The 21,910-nt window shown below is 44.6% G+C and overlaps 1 protein-coding gene and 1 pseudogene across 8 annotated transcripts in view; both read left to right on the top strand.

Annotated features, from left to right (window-relative positions):
• MRTFA (myocardin related transcription factor A) overlaps positions 1–21,910 on the top strand; it is a 207,750-nt gene that overhangs the window by 161,332 nt on the left and 24,508 nt on the right. For all 8 annotated transcript variants that reach the window (XM_044940823.2, XM_044940825.2, XM_044940827.2 and 5 more), the window contains one exon: positions 6,997–7,062. In XM_044940823.2, the coding sequence (XP_044796758.1) occupies positions 6,997–7,062 (66 nt within the window). The remainder of the gene's footprint in view (positions 1–6,996; positions 7,063–21,910) is intronic.
• LOC123333156 lies at positions 17,209–21,012 on the top strand (annotated as a pseudogene).

Raw genomic sequence — 21,910 nt, forward strand, 5'->3', positions numbered from 1 at the left:
GCCTCGACGTACTCCTTTTCCTATTTGGAACCAATCTGTTGTTCCATGTCCAGTTCTAACTTTGCTTCCTGACCTGCATACAGAGTTTTCAAGAGGCAGGTCAGGTGGTCTGGTATTCCCATCTCTTTCAGAATTTTCCACAGTTTATTGTGATCCACACAGTCAGAGGCTTTGGCATAGTCAATAAATCAGAAATAGATGTTTTTCTGAAACTCTCATGCTTTTTCGATGATCCAGCAGATGTTAGCAATTTGATCTCTGGTTCCTCTGCCTTTTCTAAAACCAGCTTGAACATCTGGAGGTTCACAGCTCACGTATTGTTTAAGCCTGGCTTGGAGAATTTTGAGTATTACTTTACTAGTGTGTGAGATGAGTGCAATTGTGCAGTAGTTTGAGCGTTCTTTGGCATTGCCTTTCTTTGGGATTGGAATGAACACTGACCTTTTCCAGTCCTGTGGCTGCTGCTGAGTTTTCCAAATTTGCTGGCATATTGAATGCAGCATTTTCACAGCATCATCTTTCAGGATTTGAAATAGCTCAACTGGAATTCTATCACCCCCACTAGCTTTGTTCATAGTGATGCTTCCTAAGGCCCACTTGACTTCACTTTCCAGGATGTCTGGCTCTAGGTGAGTGTGAGTGATCACACCATTGTGATTATCTGGGTTGTGAAGATCTTTTTTGTACAGTTCTTCTGTGTATTCTTGCCACCTCTTCTTAATATCTTCTGCTTCTGTTAGGTCCATACCATTTCTGTCCTTTATTGAGCCCATCTTTGCATGAAATGTTCTCTTGATATCTCTAATTTTCTTGAAGAGATAGATCTCTAGTCTTTCCCATTCTACTGTTTTCCTCTATTTCTTTGCATTGATCGCTGAGGAAGGCTTTCTTATCTCTCCTTGCTATTCTTTGGAACTGCATTCAGATGGGTATATCTTTCCTTTTCTTCTTTGCTTTTCACTTCTCTTCTTTTCACAGCTATTTGTAAGGCCTCCTCAGACAGCCATTTTGCTTTTTTGCATTTCTTTTTCTTGGGGGTGGTCTTGATCCCTGTCTCCTGTACAGTGTCACCAACCTCCATCCATAGTTCATCAGGCACTCTATCAGATCTAGTCCCTTAAATCTGTTTCCCACTTCTACTGTATAATCATAAGGGATTTGATGTAGGTCATACCTGAATGGTCTAGTGGTTTTCCCTACTTTCTTCAATTTAAGTCTGAATTTGGCAATAAGGAGTTCATGGTCTGAGCCACAGTCAGCTCCCGATCTTGTTTTTGCTGACTGTATAGAGCTTTTCTATCTTTGGCTGCAAAGAATATAATCAATCTGATTTTAGAGTGTGTTATTTAATTTCTCCATATTTTTGAATTTCTCAGATTTTCTTCTGTTGTTAGTTTCTAATTTAATTTCATTGTAGTCAAAGAATGTACTTTGTATCATTTAAATTCATTTAACCTTATTGAAAGTCGTTTTATGGCCTAGTATATGATCTGTCCTAGAGCCCGTTCCATGTATGCTTGAGAAGAATCTGTGTTCTTTGGTTGTTGGGTGGAGTGTATTCAAGTCTTGACGTTCTTGTAGATTTTCTGCATATTTGTTCATTATCAAGAACGAGGTTGATTGTAATTCATGAGTAGATAAATCAAACATTCCTTATTCTAAATCATGTAAGTATCATGAAGTTGAATTAAAATGGAGAAATCTTCTAGTATTAGTTGTATCTTAGGAATACCAGGAATGACATCTAATTTATTTTCTAGTGTATTCATCCTTTATTTTAGTATCTTACTATAGCGATCACTTTTAATCCTCATGAAAACTCATAATTTCAGACTCAACTCCAACCAGGCCAGTCTTTCAGTTGATCATTTCTGGGTTTCTGTATCCTCCTTGGAACTATGAGAACCTCCATGGCTTAGAGTCAGATATGTTGGTGGGGGTTTGGGGTGGGGAGAAAAGATTTTTGAGAAGGCTTGTTTGCCTTTTGCCCTCTTCAAGCATATAAACCTCACTGAGTTTCTAATACAGCACTGCCTTTTTGGGCTAACTTGTAGTATCTAGTCAAGGAGCATCTCCTTTATTCCCAAAATCAGCAAGTTTATTTTGGAGCCTTTTCATAACATAAATATTCTGAAAAGTTGCAATCAAATTCATGGTCTTTTGATTAGGTTTAAAGTTTCATATCCAGATTTAAAGAATGGAGAAAAAGATTTATCAGTGTTTCTGACAGAGCTGAGGTAATGGGACGTTCCTGCAGTCAGAATCTTCATTGAAGAGGTCTTTGTCCTGAGCAAGGATGGTACACGGGGAGGGGTTTTGCTCTTTCCCAGTTATTCCTGTACTAACTCTTTGCTCTTCTCTTCTATTTCCCTCATAACTCACACTTCCCCTCCCTATTCTAGAAGTCTTGGGGAAACCAGTAATGGGTAAGAATACAAATGAGGTAGGAGCAACCTGCTGAGCTGCACACCTCCCTTCCCAGTAAAATACAGAATTTCTGACCAGTGGGAGCCACAGAGCCAGACTTGGGAATACACCACCTGATTGATTCAATTGTTTGATACATTCAGTCCTTGGGCATCAGCCCTTGAATACCATTGGCATACCTCTGTGGTCTTACCGGGCAGAAGAATGTCAGGTTCCTCCCCTTGCTCTAATTTCCTGAGTGGCCAGTTGTTCAAATAGCAGTTGATCACCTTTATTTGAAATAGATTGAAAACTTGGTTCTTTTCATGGGGAACGGAGAACCTCAGGTTCCCCACTTTATGGTTTGTTTCTTTTCTTTCAACCCTTTACTGGCAGGCAGCTCAATTGATTCACCAGGCATCAGCTTCAAAGACATCTGTTCATCTATATATAATAGGCTGCTTGCACAGACGCATTTAAAACCAGATGCTATATTAAATTTGTGGAATTCAGTAACAGTGAAGGTATAAAGACTTGTGCTTGTACATAAATAGGTATTTTTGTTTAGTTTTTTATTAGGGACTGGAGAGGAAATCTAAATGGTTATATACACTAACATAGAATTTATTGCATTCCTACTTTTAAAAATTGCCTTGATCTAGCACTGTTTGAAAATAATCACTTGAACTAGTGTTAGCTTTACTTGGTGAGGGTGGTTTGTATTAAATTATGTTCTCTTAAATATGCTCCTGATTTGACTACCTTTTGCAGTGAATACATAATATATGACTCTTATGGTATTTAAATTATTGAATGATTTCTTCTAAAATGAATAATCCCAAGGCCTAGAAACATAAAGGCATTTTATTTAGACTGCTTAGAATTAAGAGGAATTAAGATAGACTAAGGAAAGGGGAACGGAGAAGGCAATGGCACCCCACTCCAGTACTCTTGCCTGGAGATCCCATGGACAGAGGAGCCTGGTAGGCTGCAGTCCATGGGGTCACTAGGAGTCGGACACGACTGAGCGACTTCACTTTCACTTTTCACTTTCCTGCATTGGAGAAGGAAATGGCAACCCACTCCAGTGTTCTTGCCTGGAGAATCCCAGGGACGAGGGAGCCTGGAGGGCTGCTGTCTATGGGGTCGCACAGAGTTGGACACGACTGAAGTGACTTAGCAGCAGCAGCAGCAAGGAAAGGGGAAATTCATGTAAATACTGTTTCTTTGTGGTCAGACATCTCAGAAGAAGGATTTTGTATATATACACAGCCAAACAGATACCATACACCATAATTCTGAATTTGCTGCTTATTTTCCTCCTTATAAACATTGTTAGGGTGAGCAGGGATTATGCAATGTATGAAATAATACATACCTACTATCAGGTTGTAGCAGTACCCAGGGCATACTGACACAGGGTTAATTCTATTACGTGAATGGGAAACTTGGTCAGATTTCAGATTAGACTAGAGTTTGGTATTAACTGCTGAGAGGCACAAATGGAATTTTCAGATAACTGAACTTTAATTTCATTTAGTTTGAGATGGAAAAGGTTTATTAGATGAATCTTCCCCTTTGAACTAGAGCCATTAAAAAAAAAAGCAACTAAACTCCATGAATCATAGACTTACCCTTTTGCTTTCATGAAGCAAGAAGTTTTTCAGTCAAGAAGTTTGCATAATGGATTCCTTATGGCCCTATCTGTATATGGGTTTTTGGAAAGGCGCGAATTGCTATTTCAGAACTATTCTTGGATAATAGACGTATTTTTCATTCATTATTGTTTTTTTGAAGTGTTCAGACTTACTGCATTAGGTTTCCCTGTTCTCTGAAATGAAATAAGTTTGATACATTTAATCATTTTCCAGTAACTCATCTTATACTGGGCCTTAGAAACACTGTAAAAGCTAAGAGATTCCCCTTTCCCCTCTTACTTTATTCTGCCTGGCCCTCCTCTTTCTTCCAAGGAAACATGGCACAGTATTAAGTATTTCCCTTCACTTTAGAATCACAGAGACCTGATGTGAATCGTAGTTCCTGCACTTTTGAGCCATTTGACCCAAGGCAAAAGTTTAAAGGTTTGATCCTTAGTTTTTTCATCTGTAAAATGGAGATAATAATTGTAATATCCCCACAGGGCTTTCTTTTTTTTTTTTTAAGTATGTCAGTCATTTAATATAGGACTGACACGTAGCAACACTCAATGATTCCTCTTATAATTTTATTATTACTGTTGCTGCTGATCTATAATTTATTCTGAAATCAAGTTCTTAATTTAAATTTATTTTACTGAAGCTGATCTCCTAGACTTCTTTGTCCCTGGCCTGAATCATCTATGTCCCTCAGCCCCTTTGTCTGTCTTGGCACAGAATGAACCCAGGCAATCACACTCCGGGCCTGTTATCTTAGCAGCACAGGCTTTCAGGAGATCCTGGAGAAACAGAGAAGTGGGGAGCCCAGGTTCTGGAATCAGAATGCTTGAGTTCAGAACCTGTTGTACCTCTATTAGTGGATAACCTTAGGGAAATTACTTAATCTCTCTGGGCCTCATTTTCCTTGCCTGTAAAGTAGGATAATAATACCTGTTCTGTCCATTGGTTCTATCAGTGTTAGCTATTAGTGTGGCTGTTGCCACTTTTATCTTTTATTCTGCAAGGCTTTCTTAATTTTAACAGTGTTAATTTGTAAATGATAATAATACCCACCTATTTAGATTTCTCTGACTGTATGTATCATCATTTAGAGATGCAGTTCAATTTAAGAAACAGTTGTCAAATACCTACTGTGTACTGAGTGCTATTGGTTGGGAGAGCATCATAGATTAATAAGATACATTCCCTATCCTCGAGGAGTTTACATTTATTTGGAGGTAAGTATTACACAGGGCAAAATATCTCTATACTTTTTATAACAGATACAAGGTAGTTCATCAGAGGCCTGGAGTAATTCTCAGTTGGGAAAGTCAGGTGAAGAAGTGATGAGGTAGGCATTTCCAGGTGAAGTGAACTGTGAGTAATTGGACAATCCGGACTGTGACGACTTAGAATGGGTGAGGGCTTCCCCGGTGGCCCAGATGGTAAAGAATCTGTCTATAACGCGGGAGACTGGGGTTCAATCCCTGGGTTGGGAAGACCAGTGCTATCACTGCAGCATGAGAAGATGCAGTAAACTTGATAAAATAGGAGTGTAAGGAGCTAGCAGAGTTGAAGTTGGCTTGAAAATTTTAGTGGTAGTACTGGGGAGGAGGATGGTGATACCCTTAAAGAGAAAAAGGATGGACTGTTGATTAGATTTGAGGAGTGGGGTGGGGAAGAGATGGCTCAGCAGGTAAAGAATCTACCTGCTATGCAGAAGACACCGGAGATGCAGGTTCCATCCCGGGGTCTGGGAAGATCCCCTGGAGAAAGAAACGGCAACCCACTCCAGTATTCTTGCCTGAAAAATCCCGTGGACAGAGGAGCCTGGCGGGCTGCAATCCAGTGAGTCACAAAGAGTCGGACAGGACTGAGCGACTAGGCACAAGCAGTAGGTTTTGGACCTGCTGGATTTGAGGGTAGTCAGGAGACTGGTTACAGGTCTGCCATCTGGGGAGGCTGTCTTAAAACTGCTTTGTGGATGGGAAAGACAGACGTTAGGGTAATGTGATTCCACATAGATACAGGTCGCCCTCAGATGGGACTTGCAGGACCTTAGAATGAAGACTTATCACAGAAAGGAACTTCCCTTGGCCCGTGAGAGCCTCTCAACCTTCCTTTTCCGAACATGTTCTCACTTCGCCTCTGATTGGAGGCCTTGATCATTCCGCATGTTGTGCAGTGGTAATAATACCCTTTAGGTTTCACTCACATTTGAAATAAAGATAATTGGCTTTTAACTTAAAAAAATTCCTATTAACTTGTTACATCAAGTGGTGTTGCCAGAGTAGAAATAGGAGAAAACCCCCTCATCACCCTCCCCTAGCCCGGATGTGCTTTGACTCACCTAGCTTTGTGTTTCACGTCAACAGAAGAAGGATCGAAATGCAGAGGAAGAGGCAGAGAAGAGTTGTCTTAATGGGAAAATAGTTTCTGGCCCAGGGAAGTGCATTGCTTGGTGAAAACAGGTATAATTTTTAGATCCAAAAGAGAAGATTTTACAAATAACCAATACTCCCTGATCTGTAACTCACTACACTTAACTGTGATAAACATTTGCCACCAGGAGGAAGGCGTAGAGCAGCTAGAAAAAGCCTTTTCTGCTGGGCGGTGGTCCTCATTATGTTTTCTTAGAGTTAAGAATTTGTGTTTTTTCAGTCCTGGAGGAGGACACAGTGTTGTAGGAGGTTTTGAGCAATAGGCAAGACTCTGGTACTTTGTGGATTGTTATCGCCCTGCAAGACCCTTCGCAACTTCCTCTCGCCGCCCACAGCAGAATACGGAAGCCCTGCTGTATCAGGCCACTTCTGCAATTACAGCCACAGTTACCGGGGATCCTTCTTTCACACTACACCCTTGTGTGTCGAGGCTTTCTTTGCATTTGAAAATGTGTCTTTTGTGGTGGAACGGCTGCCTGAGCCTTCATCTCCCCTTTCTCTTTGCTGTCCTGCAGTGCTGCAGTTGAAGCTCCAGCAGCGCCGGACTCGGGAGGAGCTGGTGAGCCAAGGGATCATGCCGCGTAAGTACCCCCTGCCTCTCAGCCCCTGATGGAGGTGCTTTGGGGACGCAGTGTGTGTACCCAGCATGCCACGGGAAGCACCTAACAGAAAACAGGGCCACCGGGCTCGTTTCTCGCTCCTTTCTTTGTCACGCTTTCCCAAGTTCAGGGCCTCTCACTTGGCCATAGTTAAGAGACCTGTGCTCATTGATCAAGTTCAGAGAAACAGCGTTCGGCTTACGGGTGCCATTGAATCACCCTTAGCTTGTGAGCTGCACCTTTAAAAGGGTTTCTCCGCCCTGTGCCACTTCCCTTTCTAGGAGGAACACATCGTGAGCTGGGGTTCTGTGAGGGAGCGCTCTCCCCTCGTGTGTTTAGCCTGAATGTTGGGGTGCTTGGGGAGGGATGGCCCTTTCTCACCTAGTATTCCAAGTCAGCCCCAGTTTTGTTTAGAGTGAGAGCCTCACATACCCTAGCCTGGTGTAACTGGAGTCATTGATGGGGTATCACAGGGTGGGGCTCGGTGCACAACCGCATCACTGGGGAGAAATAAACCCATCTTGGAATCTATTCAAAGTAAGAAAATTTGCCTTTAATACCAGCAGCCTTATAAAACAAGCGGAAGCTGACACCAGCAGGGTTTTGCTCTTTTTGACATTTCTTTTTGAGTCATCTGTGGAGAGCTTAGGCTCTCCCTCTTCGTTTTTTTTATCTTTGTGTGTTCCTGCTACTTGGGCACAGCTGAATGAAATAAAAATTTATATATCGTTTACCACTTCCAGCTTCATAGTGGAAGGACTGATGTTTTAATTTTTTAAACCTTAACTCAGTGCCTGCTAACCTGCTGCCGCTGTATCTTGCTAGTTCTCACTCATTCATTCACAGTATTTGGCTAACTGGTATGTGCCTACTGATGCAGCAAGATAAACCCAGCTCCTGCTCTCAGGAGTTTTGCACTTACTAAGTAGACTGATAACATAACAAACAGGGAGACAAATAAACTAACACTGTTGCTTCAGAACATGGTAAGTGCTCTGAAGTGAATGTAACCGGTTGGCATATTAACAGATAACAGGGATGAGAGGGGATCACTTTGAAGAAGTTGGTCAAGAAAGGCCTCCTCGAGAAGGAAGTATCTGAGCTGAGATCTGAAGGGTTAGTTGGGGTCAGTCATTCAGAAGCAGAAAGAGGGCCCAGGAAGAAGGGAAAGCAAGTCTGAGGGCCCAGCGCGGTTAAGAGCCTGGCATGTTTGAACACATCAAGGAAGCCATGGTTGCTGGGCCTGGTGAGTGAGGGCAGAGTGAGGGCCAGCTAAGATAGGCAGGCTGGGCAGGGCCCGAACTAGAGCCCTGTCAACCGCACGGAGGAGGTAGATTCTACTCTAAGTGCAATGGGAGGCCATCGAGGACATTCAAGCAAGTGAAGACAGGATCTGATTGACCTCGTGGTGATGTCAGATCCATTTCTAAGAGCTGGAACTTCATAGCAAGTATAAAGATCCTGAGGTCTGTTTCTGTCCTAAGCATCAGCCAGGAGATTCAAGTCTCAAGTTTATTTTTTTTTAAATTGCAGTTAACTACCAAACCATTTGCCCACATGCTGTTTCCTCTGACCTTGCAGTGAAGGACTCTTCTCCTTAAAGTGTGGGTCTGTTAATGTGCTCAGGTAGAGTGGTGGTGTGCTTTTATAAAACACCCCAAATCTGCCAGTCTCCAAACCTTGTAGAGGAACAAGTCACCCCGTATCAGTCTCATTGTCCCTTTTGCCAAGGACATCCTGTGTTTCGGATCTGTTTTTTGCCTGTGATAATTCTAGGTGCTCTAGAGATTAAAGAAATGTTCAGCATGGGACCTGCCCTTAAGACACTTCACAGTTTATCTGGCTGGTAGGATTCGCCCGTACACAACACAAGAGCGGCTCAGTGCTGAGCTGTGGGCAGTGCTAGTTCTGGGCACATAGTGCTGCTTCTCGGAATCGGTAGTATGTTCAGGGTCTAAAAACCACTCGGAGGGTGAGGGCCTTACATTTTTTTGCAGCCTTTCATTTGATACCAGGGACTACTGGAGATAACTGCTTAGTAGGATTTATTGTGTCGCATTTCTTACAGGATTCTGTGCTGTTAAGACAAACAATGCTTGAGTATTGCAGTTATTTGCTTAGATGTTTGTCTCTCCAGTTAGACTGTGAGCTCCTTGAGGAGGTATCTTATTTATATTTCTGCCCCCAGTACCTGGCACTGAATGAATGAATGAATGAAGACAGCCAATTGTAAAATGGTGTGTGTATGAGAGAGAAAGAGAGAATGAAAGACAGACAGAAACAGATACTACTTAACTGCAAACTTGTTGGAATTCTGGGCATGGAATTTGAAACAACACTCCTGTTCTCCCAGGAGCTCAGATTCTAAAATATTCTGAGTGTCTAATTGTGTACCTTGGGTGGTTCTCTGCATCTGTGAAGTGAGAGTAACTGCCCTTCCTGTAGGAATAGAAACGCCCTGCTTCTGTGAGAATATCGCATTTTCCCTTATAACACATGCCACCTTCAACGATGGGCACAGCTTGTTTTTCAGCTTTTCCAGTGAAGAAAGTAGGTAGCAAACTCTCAGATTGTGAGAGAGGGAGTGTTGAGGCCTAGGAAGAGCTCCAGGTGTGAAGTGCCCTGCTAGACGGGGCCCAGAGTTCCCAAAGATGAGCTTCCCAGCCCCTCACCCTCTGAGTAACCCCACTTCCTCACCACAGCCCCTCGCCACCACTGTAACTCCTGTTATAATCTGGGACATTCTCTGCCTCCCTGACACCCCCACCAATTCCATGGTCATCCTTTGCTCACGTCTTTTAAAAGAAAATGTGAGTAGTGCTGGGGGCAAATCGTAACTGATGAGCAATTTGTTGGTTATTGAAGACTGGGCGATCTGGAAAGATAGCATCTGGTTTGAAGTGCCTGTTTCACTTCCATCTTGCTGGCCTGAGGAGTTTCTGAAAAGTGCCTTTATGTTTAAGTTACCTGTACAACTTATGAAAGTCGTTAAAGACCCTTAAACCAGGGGAAAGGAGCAGTGTAGTCATGGCCGTATTCTGCCTCATCAGTTTCTGTTTATGTCTTTTGTCCAATTCATCGCGTCCTGATCTTTGTGTAGCTCTGGGAAGAAAAACTCACCCACCTTGTTTCACAGAGCATTCCCACAGCTCCCACAGGGGTCTCTGGCTTCCAGTCTGGACATCATGTCTGCAGGGCATGATGTTTTCAGTGGCTGCCCTGCCTTCAGGGTTGTTGGTAGTTTTGCATATTGTTCAGAGTTGGGCAGTGGCCTTCCCATAGATTTCAGGGGATTTAAGGACCTCCCTGGTGGCTCAGATGGTAAAGCGTCTGTCTACAATGCGGGAGACCCAGATTCGAGCCCTGGGTTGGGAAGATCCCCTGGAGAAGGAAATGGCAACCCACTCCAGTACTGTTGCCTGGAAAATCCCATGGACAGAGGAGCCTGGTAGGCTACAGTCTATGGGGTCGCAGAGAGTCAGACACGACTGAGCGACTTCACTAAGAGCCTCTCAATTCCCATACACCTCTTTCTACTGCTTGATACGCTCTGCTCATGGCATCTGAACTACGGGGTCTAGAAGTTGGTGGTTTCTAATGTGTTTTTAAATAGGGTCATTTCTCAGAATCCCTCATTCTCATCATATAAACCTGTGTCTCAAGTGTAACACTACTTAAACCGTACCAAGTGCAGAGTGCCAGATAGCGAAGAATTACATATTCTAGGTCCTATGCTTTCTTTCCTGATGTCTGAAGCTCTGCATATCTTGAGGGAACAGGAGCGATGGCACAGATAGGAAGCTGGTGTTCAAGTCCAGAAATTAAGGAATGCCTCTGTATTTCAGATGAAAAGTCATAGAAGAGGCGGGTCCTGTGTGGTTCACTTTGTTTCCAAACAGAGTTTCCCCACAGCCTCTCTCTCTGACATTTAAAGTTGTACAAGCCAGAAAGTTAAGGTGAAAACTAAGAAAAATATTCTGGCAGTCAGGGCTGCTGCAGAGGAATAACCTTTTAAAGGAAAACATGGACATTCTCCTGACCCAAACAAATGACAGATAAATTTCCTGTAATCTTCCTAGATATGAGAGAAGAGCCTAATTTGTCTCTTCCCTCTCAGCCTCTTGTTATTCTCCTGTGAGCCCTTGAAGAAAAGCAGAGATCACATTTTCTAATGCCTCAGTTACCCCTTACCAGTTCATTATTGCCCCATATGCATATAGTAGGAAAACCTTGGTACCTTGGCAAGCCCATGAGGAAATCATCTGTTTATCCAATAGGTTAGGGACTTCCCTCTGTATTTCTTGGGTGAGTTTTTTTTGTTTGTTTGTTTTGTCTTGTTTTCATTTTAAATGGTGTTTCTGCGCACCTAGCCACTGCCCCTGGTGACACTTTCTTCTGAATTGTTGGGAGAATACATACACAGTGTGAAGGCATCACAACTCAGGGCAGCCAGGGTCGATCCAGAGGCCTCTCAATCGGGCTGGGCCCTGAGAGGCACTCAGACTTGCTGCTGGGTGAGAAAGTGAACCAGTGGTCAGCGCGTTTGATTGGTTTGTGGCTCTGCTAGTAGGCCCCATGTTCTCACATTGAAACTGGAAAAAAATGGTCTCATGTGATGGAGTTCCTGCAGCTCTGTTTCTAATAAGCTTTACCACATCTTGACTCCTGACCCTTCAGTTCTGCAGTCCGACCCCTTTGTCAGCTTCAGCTGTCGGTGTTGGCCAAGTGCTGCACAGAGACCCAGTTGCTTAAACTGGCATTTTACTGGGTCCCACGTCAGCTGAAAATCTCCTGTTCATCTGAGTATAGCAGTCTCTGTACCAGGAAGAAATTTCTTCTAAACTCTGACAAAAGATTATTTAATGGCTGAAAGTGTCAGGGTTAATTATTATGATCTCTTTTCCTCTGTAGCTGAATTTCTTAATAATAATATTTTTGTTATTTGTAACTTGGGAATTATTTCTTATATTATTCTTCATCAAAGGTATATAAACCTTGTTTCAAGATTCTCTTTCCTGAGTACATATGGATAAAATCCATTTTGGTGAAGCTCTTTTAAAAATAACTCTTGGTGTTCATAACCCCTGAGAAGATAAACCAACCCCAGGCCTCAAAATTTCTTGTAATAAAAGAAAGGAGCTGTGATTTAACTTTGTAATTCTCAGTCCATCTTTATTAAATAATGAGATCCATGGCATCTTTTCCCCAAGTTTCCATGAATTCTAAAGAACTAGCCCCCCTCCACACCAGCCCTGTCCAGTAGCACTTTCAGTGTTGATACAAGTGTTCTGTGACACCAGCCGTACCCACAGGTACTCCCGAGCACTTAGATGTGGCTAGCTTGAGTGAAGAGCTGGATTTTTAAATTTATTTTATTTAATTTAAATGGTCACATGTGGGTGGTGGGTGTAGTATTAGACAATAGGATTTTAGGCTTTATTCGGCCACTTAGAAACAAGGTGACTTCGGACAACTCATTTCACTTTTCTGAATTCAAATTCTACTTTTATAAAATTCTTATCTGAACATGGAAAAAACCTTAAATGTCCATCAACAGATATATGGATAAAGAAGATATTCTGCACACACACTGGAATACTACTCAGCCACAAAAAAGAGCGAAGTGATGCCATTTGTAGCAACACTAATGAACCTGGAGATTATCATACTAAGTAAAATAAGGCAGAAAGAAAGGCAAATACCATATGATGTCACTTTCTGTGGAATCTGAAGTATGACACAAATGAAACAAACAGACGCACAGATGTAGACAGCGGCCTTGTGGTTGCCAAGGAGCGGGGAGGCGAGGGACAGATGGACTGGGAGTTTGGGATTGGCAGATGTCAGCTATAATATATATATGTATAACTGATTCACTTTGCTCCACACCAGACAACACAACATTGTCAATCAACTATACTTCAATAAAATAAGTGAAAAAAATAAAATGCTTCTCTACCCCACAGTTAATTTTGGAGATAAATGAGATGATACGTTGTTTCTGCTTTTGAGATACGGGCAGAATTATTTGCAGTGAGTGGAGCTTTCGCTTGGATCTGCCATTCGGGTATCTGAAAGTAGCTTTTAATATATATAGCTCATTAACTTCTGTGAAAACCAGTGTTTGGACACAGGAACTGTCCTTCAGTAAATAAAATTCTCCTTAATTTCACTTTCCTCTCTACTCTTGGATTAAAAAACAGTTGCTGAGGGACTTCCCTAGAGGAAGACTGTGCACTTCCACTGTAGGGGCGCGGATTTGATCCCTGTTTGGGGAAGTAAGATCCCACGTGCCTTGAGGCACAGCCAATAAAATAAGAGCAATTTGCTGAAAATCGTTGAGAGTCAGAGAACCACTAGCCACACACAGTACTCTGTTAAGGTTCTCTTTCGGTTGAATATTGGCAGGACTACTCTTTTATTAGCTTGCCCTCTTCATGGTAATTTTTTTTTTTTAATCTCTTTTAAAACAAGTAAGTGGATAGGTTGGAAATAATGTATATATTTTTAATTTCTGGGCAGCTTGCCAAGAGACTGAAATGTTCACCAGCGGGGACCCAGTGGTGATTCCAGCACAGATGAGGGTCTAGTTTGCGGACAAATTGCTCACTTTTTAAAAAGCTTATAAAGATGGAAGATGACAGAATTGTAGGCTGAAAGGAAATGTTGTTTGTTTTGATTTGAAGTGAAGTGTTAGTGTGTGTGAGGCATTCTTTCTGAGAGGATCTTGCGTAGCTGATGCGTTTGGGTGAGAGTGGGCTCTCCCCTGGGCCTCAGCCCTTGCCTGTGTGCTCCAGTCCACTTGGGAGTCACAGAAGCTCTGTGTGGTCGTCTCTGAATAGCTGTCCCTGTGAGCCAGAAAAGTCTGGACAGGATTGACCTGTACCCCTTTCCAGCAAGAGCTCAGAAAAAGACCTCCTCCAAAGCCTGCAGTTTGCACCCGGCTCCAGCCCAGGCGGGGACCCCGGGCCTGTGCTTCTCAGGGGCTCACTCTCACAGCTGTTAGTGTGGTCCCCTTGGCGCTTTCAGATACATAGATATCTTTGAGTGAAAGAGCTAGTTTATTTCTGCTTTTTCTTTTTAATTGAGATATGGCTGGTATACATGATATTTGTTTCAGATGTACAACATTACTTTTTTTTTTAAAAGCAGAGAAGTCTGGCTATCTGAGATGCTGTATCCTCAGCTCAGGAGTGAGACCATTTCACTCTAGTTGGATCCCAGGTTTACAGGACATTTGAGAAACGCCACGGTCAAGCGTGTGTTCCAGGATCGGGGCTAACCTGATCCTGGATTTGAAGCTGAAGGAAGACTGTGTTACCATATGGCCTCAGGAATCTTCTCTTTCATCTCAGGAGAAGACCAGCTGGGCATGTCACTCCCTGGCATTTCATGTTGCCTTTCTGAGAGGTCCTGGAGAAGGAAATGGGAGCCCACTCCAGTATTCTTGCCTGGAAAATCCCATGGACGGCGGAGCCTCGTAGGCTACCGTCCATGGGGTCGCAAAAAGTCGGACACGACTGAGCGACTTCACTTTCTGAGAGGCAGCAGCCTTCTTGTCTCTCTTCCTGCTGCTGTAGGTCACCAGCAGTGTGTGTTCCGACGTCAGGGGTCAGTGACTAGCGCGGAACTGCCTCCTTGTCCAGTTGCTATCAAATCCTAAAATAACTCTAGAATGAGTTGTATGTTCCATGCATTTTCCTTGTTGAATCTGAGGAGGAATCCAACAGGGAGCTCTCTTGGACAGACCATCAGAAGTAGTCTTCCTGATACAGGTTCTTGATACAGTTTAATACCTAAAATGTATAATAGGTATTCAGTTTCATTTAATAGTTTTGGAAGTATCTGTTGCTGCTAAGTCGCTTCAGTCGTGTCCGACTCTGTGCGACCCCATAGACGGAAGCACCAGGCTCCCCCGTCCCTGGGATTCTCCAGGCAAGAACACTGGAGTGGATTGTCATTTCCTTCTCCAATGCAGGAAAGTGAAAAGTGAAAGTGAAGCCGCTCAGTCGTGTCCGACTCCTAGTGACCCCGTGGACTACAGCCTACCAGGCTCCTCCATCCATGGGGTTTTCCAGGCAAGAGTACTGGAGTGGGGTGCCATTGCCTTCTCCCGAAGTATCTGAGATGGTTTTAAAGATAGTATCTGAGATACTTTGCCATATCTTTTCAAGATAGTGAAGGAGTTTAAGTTACTTGTTGAAGCTATGTACTAACTTTTCTTAAACAATGAAATCCTAAAGAATTACGCATTCGGGGGAGCCCTGATGGATATCTGATGATGGTGGTGATTTAAAATCCTTCAGCCTAATGGGAGGTTATTTGCAGAGGAGCGGAGGTGATTCAGAGCTTGTATCTAACAGGTAACCTAGACATTTTGGTTACGGGGCTTCAAAAAGGAATGTCTGTGTGTGCTGCAGCATGAACTGTGTATTGGAATGACGGACTGATCTGGAGCGCTAGGCTGGGCTGTGGTGTGAAAGCTGGATACAAACAGGCCTGGCATGTAGGCCAAAGACAGACTTGCAAGGCCAAGTTCAGAATATTTGACCCCTCACATTTTAAGCTTTTGAAATTCACTGTACCTGTTGGTATTCATGCCATGCAGAATTGTGTGATGACTTTTACCTCCCAGTCTCAAGTCTTTTGCCCTGTCAGTGGGGTCAAGGTTGAAGACCCGGGAGCAGCTTGCACTTCTGAAAAGGAAAAGCTGCGCATCCTTAAGCCTCCGTTTTTGACCTTCGTGCTTGGTAGTTGGCTCCCCTGCTGGTTTGGGTGGGGTGACAGCCCAAGTGCCGAAACAGGGGTGGTTGGCCAGCCTGCTACCAAAACAGGATGTGTGTGGAGCACGTTTTCTGCCTGTTAGTGGGGATCCTTGCTTGCCCTGGAGTGCGTGATCTTTCCCCATAGCCCATCACCAAAGCTTTTTCTTTGACTCTCCTGGACTTAGTTCTGGTTTTCATTGTCATGGCCAGTCCCTGGACTGTCGACCCAGTTCTTTGGTTAATATCATTATTGCTGGTTATTTTTGTAGGCACTTTGGCATGACAGATAAAAACAGAAAGACAAAAAATGGAAGTCAGCCCCAGTTAGCTCTCAGCATTTGACTCCACTCCCACACGTTCTCTTCAGAAGTAGAATGGCACAGAAAAAAAAAATAAGTTTAAAACAGTAACAATGCCAGAAGCTTATTAAGCAGAGCTTCCAGCAGATGGTGGAGCATTTTCACTGTAATGCTGAGAACCACTGCCGCAGGGGCCTGTATAGTTGCCGTTTTGTGGATGAGGATACCGAAGAGTGGAGGATCAGAGGCCTTGCCTGAGGTCACAGCACCAGTGGAAGACAGAGGTAGATCCAATCCGGGTCTTCTGGCTCCAAACCCCAGGCTGATTCCTGAAGGTCACAGTCTAATGATTCTTACTGATAGTGGAATTTCATGATGATGACCTGATGTAAGCTCACCAAAATGTCAACTTTGTAAATATTAAAAATTGAGAACAGTGTCAGATCAAGAACCAGGTTTGGCGGGGAAAGTGAAAGTTAGTAGGGAGGGTGTATGTGAAAGTTACTCCATCATTTTAAAGCCATCTGTTAAAATTGCTTCCAAGTTGCTGCTCCTGTATGCTGGCTTGAAGGCCGTGGGCATCTCTTCTCTGTCTTAACTCTTAGTTAAATCAGAGGTTCTGAATTTTTTTTTTTTTTTTTTTTGGTGCCATTGATGCTCCTTGGGAAATCTTGCATGTCCTCTCACTAGGCGGTTTCCCAGGCAAGTAACCCAGAACTCAGCACACAATTTCCAGGGATTCACAGATGATCTAAAGTAGTACAGCGTGCCCCAGGTTAAGAGCCCCTGCTCTGCCTGGATATGGAGTCCCAGGGAAAACGGTTGCCCTAATGGTGTTGTGAACCCAGTGACACAGCAGCCTCCGAGCTCCCCACCCGCTCGCCCTAGAGCAAGGGCCGCGTTTCTGGAGCTGCCTTCCATGGAGTGGGATTGCCAGGCCAGTCCCAGCAGCAGCATATGGAGTCCATCCTGGCTGAAGCAGGTCCTCGTCAGAGAGTGAGGAAAACGGCAAACGGGCAAACAGCCGCCGATGCGTTGACTCTCAGAAATACGTACTTTGCAGGTTGAAACACTGGCCCTGAAAGGGCTCAGGAAATTCAACTCCACCAGTCTGTGGGTGCCTGTGCGCCGCCAGCAGAGATGCAGTCCTGAGTTAACTGTTCAGAAAAGTTATCCAGACCTGACTCGGCATACTGTGCAGTCACGTAGCCCCCGGTGGTGGGGAGTGAGCAAGTAAAATCCTTTTTTCTCATCTGCAGTGTCACCTCTCCCCTGCCTTCTGGACTAGGGAGACAGGGGCTTTCACATTTTACTGGCACCAGCCTCCTCGAAGAGCTTTTATTAAAGATTAAAATTCCTGAAGCTCAGAAATCTGCGTTAGATTCTTACTCTCCAAGACTTCCTAAGCAAGTACCCTCCAAGACTTCTGGAACCCCACTTGGGGAAACACTGGACTAGGGTCGCAGGCCTCGCTCCCCTTGATGGCATAGAATGCTGCTGTTCACCTCTCCGCAGGAGTCCTGGAGTGGAGGGTAGCCCCGTCCACCTGAGTCAGGAGTCAGTGATGGATCTCCCAAGACAGTTGAGGTTGTTGCAGTGTGCCTGAGCGCAGGCAGCTGGTGCCCCTCGTCTCCAGTGCTGGGAAAAGCCCACCTCGCTGCCGCCCGAGTGGCCTTGCCCCGCGGCTGGGGTGAGTTGGGCAGATTTCCTGCGCTGCCCAGACCCATGTGACAGACTTCTGTGCCGGGGCCATGGGACATGGCAGAATTCACTTTGGAGGGAATCTGATTATATAGCGACTCCCTCTGCTCTGTTGAGCCCTCTGAGAGAGGGCTGATGGAGAGAGGGGTGGGGAGCTGTGTGCCCCTTGACATGGCCCGAGGTCGCGTCTCAAGTCCTCCTTTCTGTCCCGTTGCCAGTATTTGAGCGAATGATGAGGCGGCGTTTGTCTCCAGAGGAAGAGCCAGGACAGGAAAGCAAAATATAGAAGACCAGATTAAAATCTCTGGTGGTGGTTACTTTTTGGTAACTTAAAAAAACAAAACAACTCAATCAGAGAAGTATGTTTCCTCTGAACCACTCCCACCCTCCTCCTACCTGGCTTATGTGGAAATAGACACACACGAAAAGCTCTGGATTTGGACATCAGGAGAACTAGAGCCTGGTCTTCGTTCTGCAGCCGATTAGGATGTGACCCCACGCAAGTCAGTTCTCCTTTATAAAGTGTGGAAACAGCAGGTACTCAGGAGCTCACATCAGGCCATTTCCATCTTGAAAACCTTAGGGAAAACACACAGAAACTGTTCACAGCAGATCCCGGGAGCCACTTTATCCATGGCAAGGTTGACGGGCACAATCCCGCTTTATTTCTTCTCTCCATTTCATTTTCTCTAGTACCCCTGGAGAAGAGAGCAAAGTCCTGAGCCCTCCAAGGCCCTGTGCAGCTCCCCTCTTCCTGCGTCTCCTCCCACTCTTCCCACGTCACTCTGCTCTGCCAGCCTGGCCACTTGGCGGGTTCTGCCCCAGGCCACTCTGCTTGCTGCTCTCCTGCCTGCAGGGCTCATTCCCCCTCCTCTGGGTCTCAGCCCTGGCATCACAGCAGCATCACACCAGGAAGTCTTTCCCTGACCACAGTGTATAAATCCTGTCCCATCACTCTCTGTCACCCATACCCAGCTCTGTATTCCTCAGAGCCTGTATTGCTTCCTCCTGTGGTAGGTGTTTATATGTCTGACACCTCATTCTTCAGTGGAGTGTAAGCTCCATGAGAACATGGACATCCCAGCGCCAGCTGACACATGGGCTCTCAGTTAACATGCATGGGGAGTGTTAGCACGTCGTGACGTCTGGGGGGACAACACCTCTGGAATCCACGTCTCCTCTCCTCCTCCTCCATGTGTTAAAATGGCTTTCTGCCCCTTATACCTCACTGGCATCACTCTGAGACTGCTGGCCTTGTCCTAAGTATCATGATCCTCTGGAAACTTGGCTAGCCTTGTTTTGTCTGACCTGCCCACTGTCGGCATCTCTTTTTCTTGAAGCTTAGTTTCTGTATCTGCTTTGCATTGCTTTCTCCCACCCCTGTGAGCCTTCTCAGGTTCTTTTGCTGGGCTCTCTTTATCACCTCTGCTTAAATGCCAAGATTTTCTTAAGATTCATCCTGGGAAGTGTTTTCTTCCATCTCTCCATGACATATATCACATCCCTAGATGATGCCGTATGCATGCACACACACACATGTACACACATGTGTGCATGCACGCACACACACACACCGCTTGCACATCTCTTGAGAGGATGTCTCACAATCAGCTCACATCCAGCATGGCCCCCAGTAAGCATAGTCTCTTATGTAATGCCCCAGGCTTATTCCTCCTGTATCCTTTCTCTGGGAATATTGATGGCATGACCATGTACTTGGTCACCCCATATTTTTCTTCTGAAAAATGGCCTCTTGATCTCTACTAGAGTGATCGTGTAAAAATGCAGTTCTCAATATTTTGCGATTCTCAACGTAATAACTGATTCCAGGAAGGTATTGTCAATAGATGCTAAAAGCATGAAGTGCTTAGGGAACAGGATTTTCACAAGGCCTCCAAGTGTTACCCCACAGATTATGTATTAATTACAGAGGGGGAGTGCTTCCTTCAGAATGAGGAGAGCTGGGGTCACCTTTCACACTCAGCACTGCAGTCCGTTGGGCAGCACGGCATTGCGTGTGCCGCTGATGCTGAAAAGTGCACTCAGCTCTGTGCTCTTCCTGCCAAAAACATTTAACCTAAATCTAATCATGGGGAAGCAGCCAAATTCAGATTATATGACATTCTTTCCACAGGACAAGCTGGTTTAGACACACTTAAGGCAGCATCAGGAAAAGTGAAAAAGGCAAGAGTTCCGTTTCAGATTGAGACTGAGTAGTAAACAATTAAATGTTGTGCATGATTCTTGATTACATCTTGGATTAAGGGGGAAAATCCAAACAGCTGTAGAAGACATGTGAGGGGCGGTTGAAATTCAAACACAGACTGTACTTTAGACTATATGATTGAATAATGTTCATTTTCTGAGGTGTGCTAAAGATATTTTAGTTACAAAGGAGAATGTCTTTATTCTTAAGAAATGCATATGTAGAATTTAGGGATAAAATATTATGATTGGCAGTCATCACTCTGTATCTACAGGTGGTGGATTCAACCAACCACAGATTGAAAATATTTGGGGGAAAAAATCCCAGAAAGTTCCCCAAACCCAAACTTGAATTGTCCACACGCTGGAAACTATTTGCATAGCAGTCGCTTTTAGGGGTCATAAGTGGAGGTGATTTAAAGTACATGGGGGCTTTTCATGAAGATGGCGCTGAAGGCGAAGGAGGAAGCCCCTGCCCCTCCTAAAGCTGAAGCCAAAGCAAAGGCTTTGAAGGCCAAGAAAGCAGTGTTGAAAGGTGTCCACAGCCGCAAAAAAAAAAAATAAGATCCGGACGTCACCCACCTTCCGGCGGCCCAAAACACTGCGGTTCAGGAGGCAGCCCAAATATCCTCGGAAGAGCGCCCCAGGAGAAACAAACTTGACCACCATGCTATCATCAAATTCCCCCTCACCACCGGGTCAGCCACGAAGAAATTAAAAGACAACAACACCCTGGTATCCATTGTCGATGTCAAGGCCAACAAGCGCCAGATTAAACAGGCTGTGAAGAAGCTCTATGACATGGACGTGGCTAAGGTCAATACTCTGATCAGGCCTGATGGAGAGAAGAAGGCATATGTTCGACTGGCTCCTGACTATGATGCTTTGGATGTTGCCAACAAAATTGGGATCATCTAAACTGAGTCCAGCTGGCTAATTCCAAATATAAAAGTTTTAACTATGTAAAAAAATAATAATTTTAAAAAAGTAATAAAAAAAGTACATGGGGGAATGTGCGTAGATATGTGCATTTTGTGTAAGGAGCTTGAGCGTCTGTGGGCTTTGGTGTCCATGGGGGATCCTGGAGCCAGTCACCTGCAGATGCCAAGGGACGACTGACTGCAGCTCACTTTCAAGTGATTTCATCAACAAACCAGCAAAACCGTGTGTGTGTGTGCACGTGTGCACAGGAGAGGAACACAAATATGGCTGAAAGGTGCCCGGCGAGTCTAGGTCACAGTTGTAAGGTTGGTTATTACTTGCCCTTTCAGTGATCTGTAAGTTTGAAAAGTTGAGAATTAAAAGCGGCTAGTGCAGGGAAGAGTGAGGAGCCTGTGAGTGCAGACCTCCACAGTGAAATGAATACACAACCAGTTACTAGGTGTGTTTCTCCTCACTTAGTTTTTTTTGTCCACTTAATTTTTGACACAAAACATCAAGTTGGAAATAACTCCACACCCCTCGTGTACTTGGTCACGCCCCTCGCCTGGGTGGTGGGATGTTTGATGGGATGGCCTCCATGGCCTCTGATGAGGCAGAGAACTGCTCTCACTCAGATTGTCTCTCCTCTGTCTGCTTTCACGGTTTTGCCTGTGTTTTAGCTTTCAGAAGTTTAGTTGTGATGTATCAGATCAGATCAGATCAGTCGCTCAGTCGTGTCCGACTCTTTGTGACCCCATGAATCGCAGCACGCCAGGGCTCCCTGTCCATCACCAACTCCCGGAGTTCACTCAGACTCACGTCCATCGAGTCAGTGATGCCATCCAGCCGTCTCATCCTCTGTCGTCCCCTTCTCCTCTTGCCCCCAATCCCTCCCAGCATCAGAGTCTTTTCCAATGAGTCAGCTCTTCGCATGAGGTG

The sequence above is a fragment of the Bubalus bubalis genome, chromosome 4, assembly GCF_019923935.1.
Source record: "Bubalus bubalis isolate 160015118507 breed Murrah chromosome 4, NDDB_SH_1, whole genome shotgun sequence".
Classification (NCBI taxonomy): domain Eukaryota; kingdom Metazoa; phylum Chordata; class Mammalia; order Artiodactyla; family Bovidae; genus Bubalus; species Bubalus bubalis.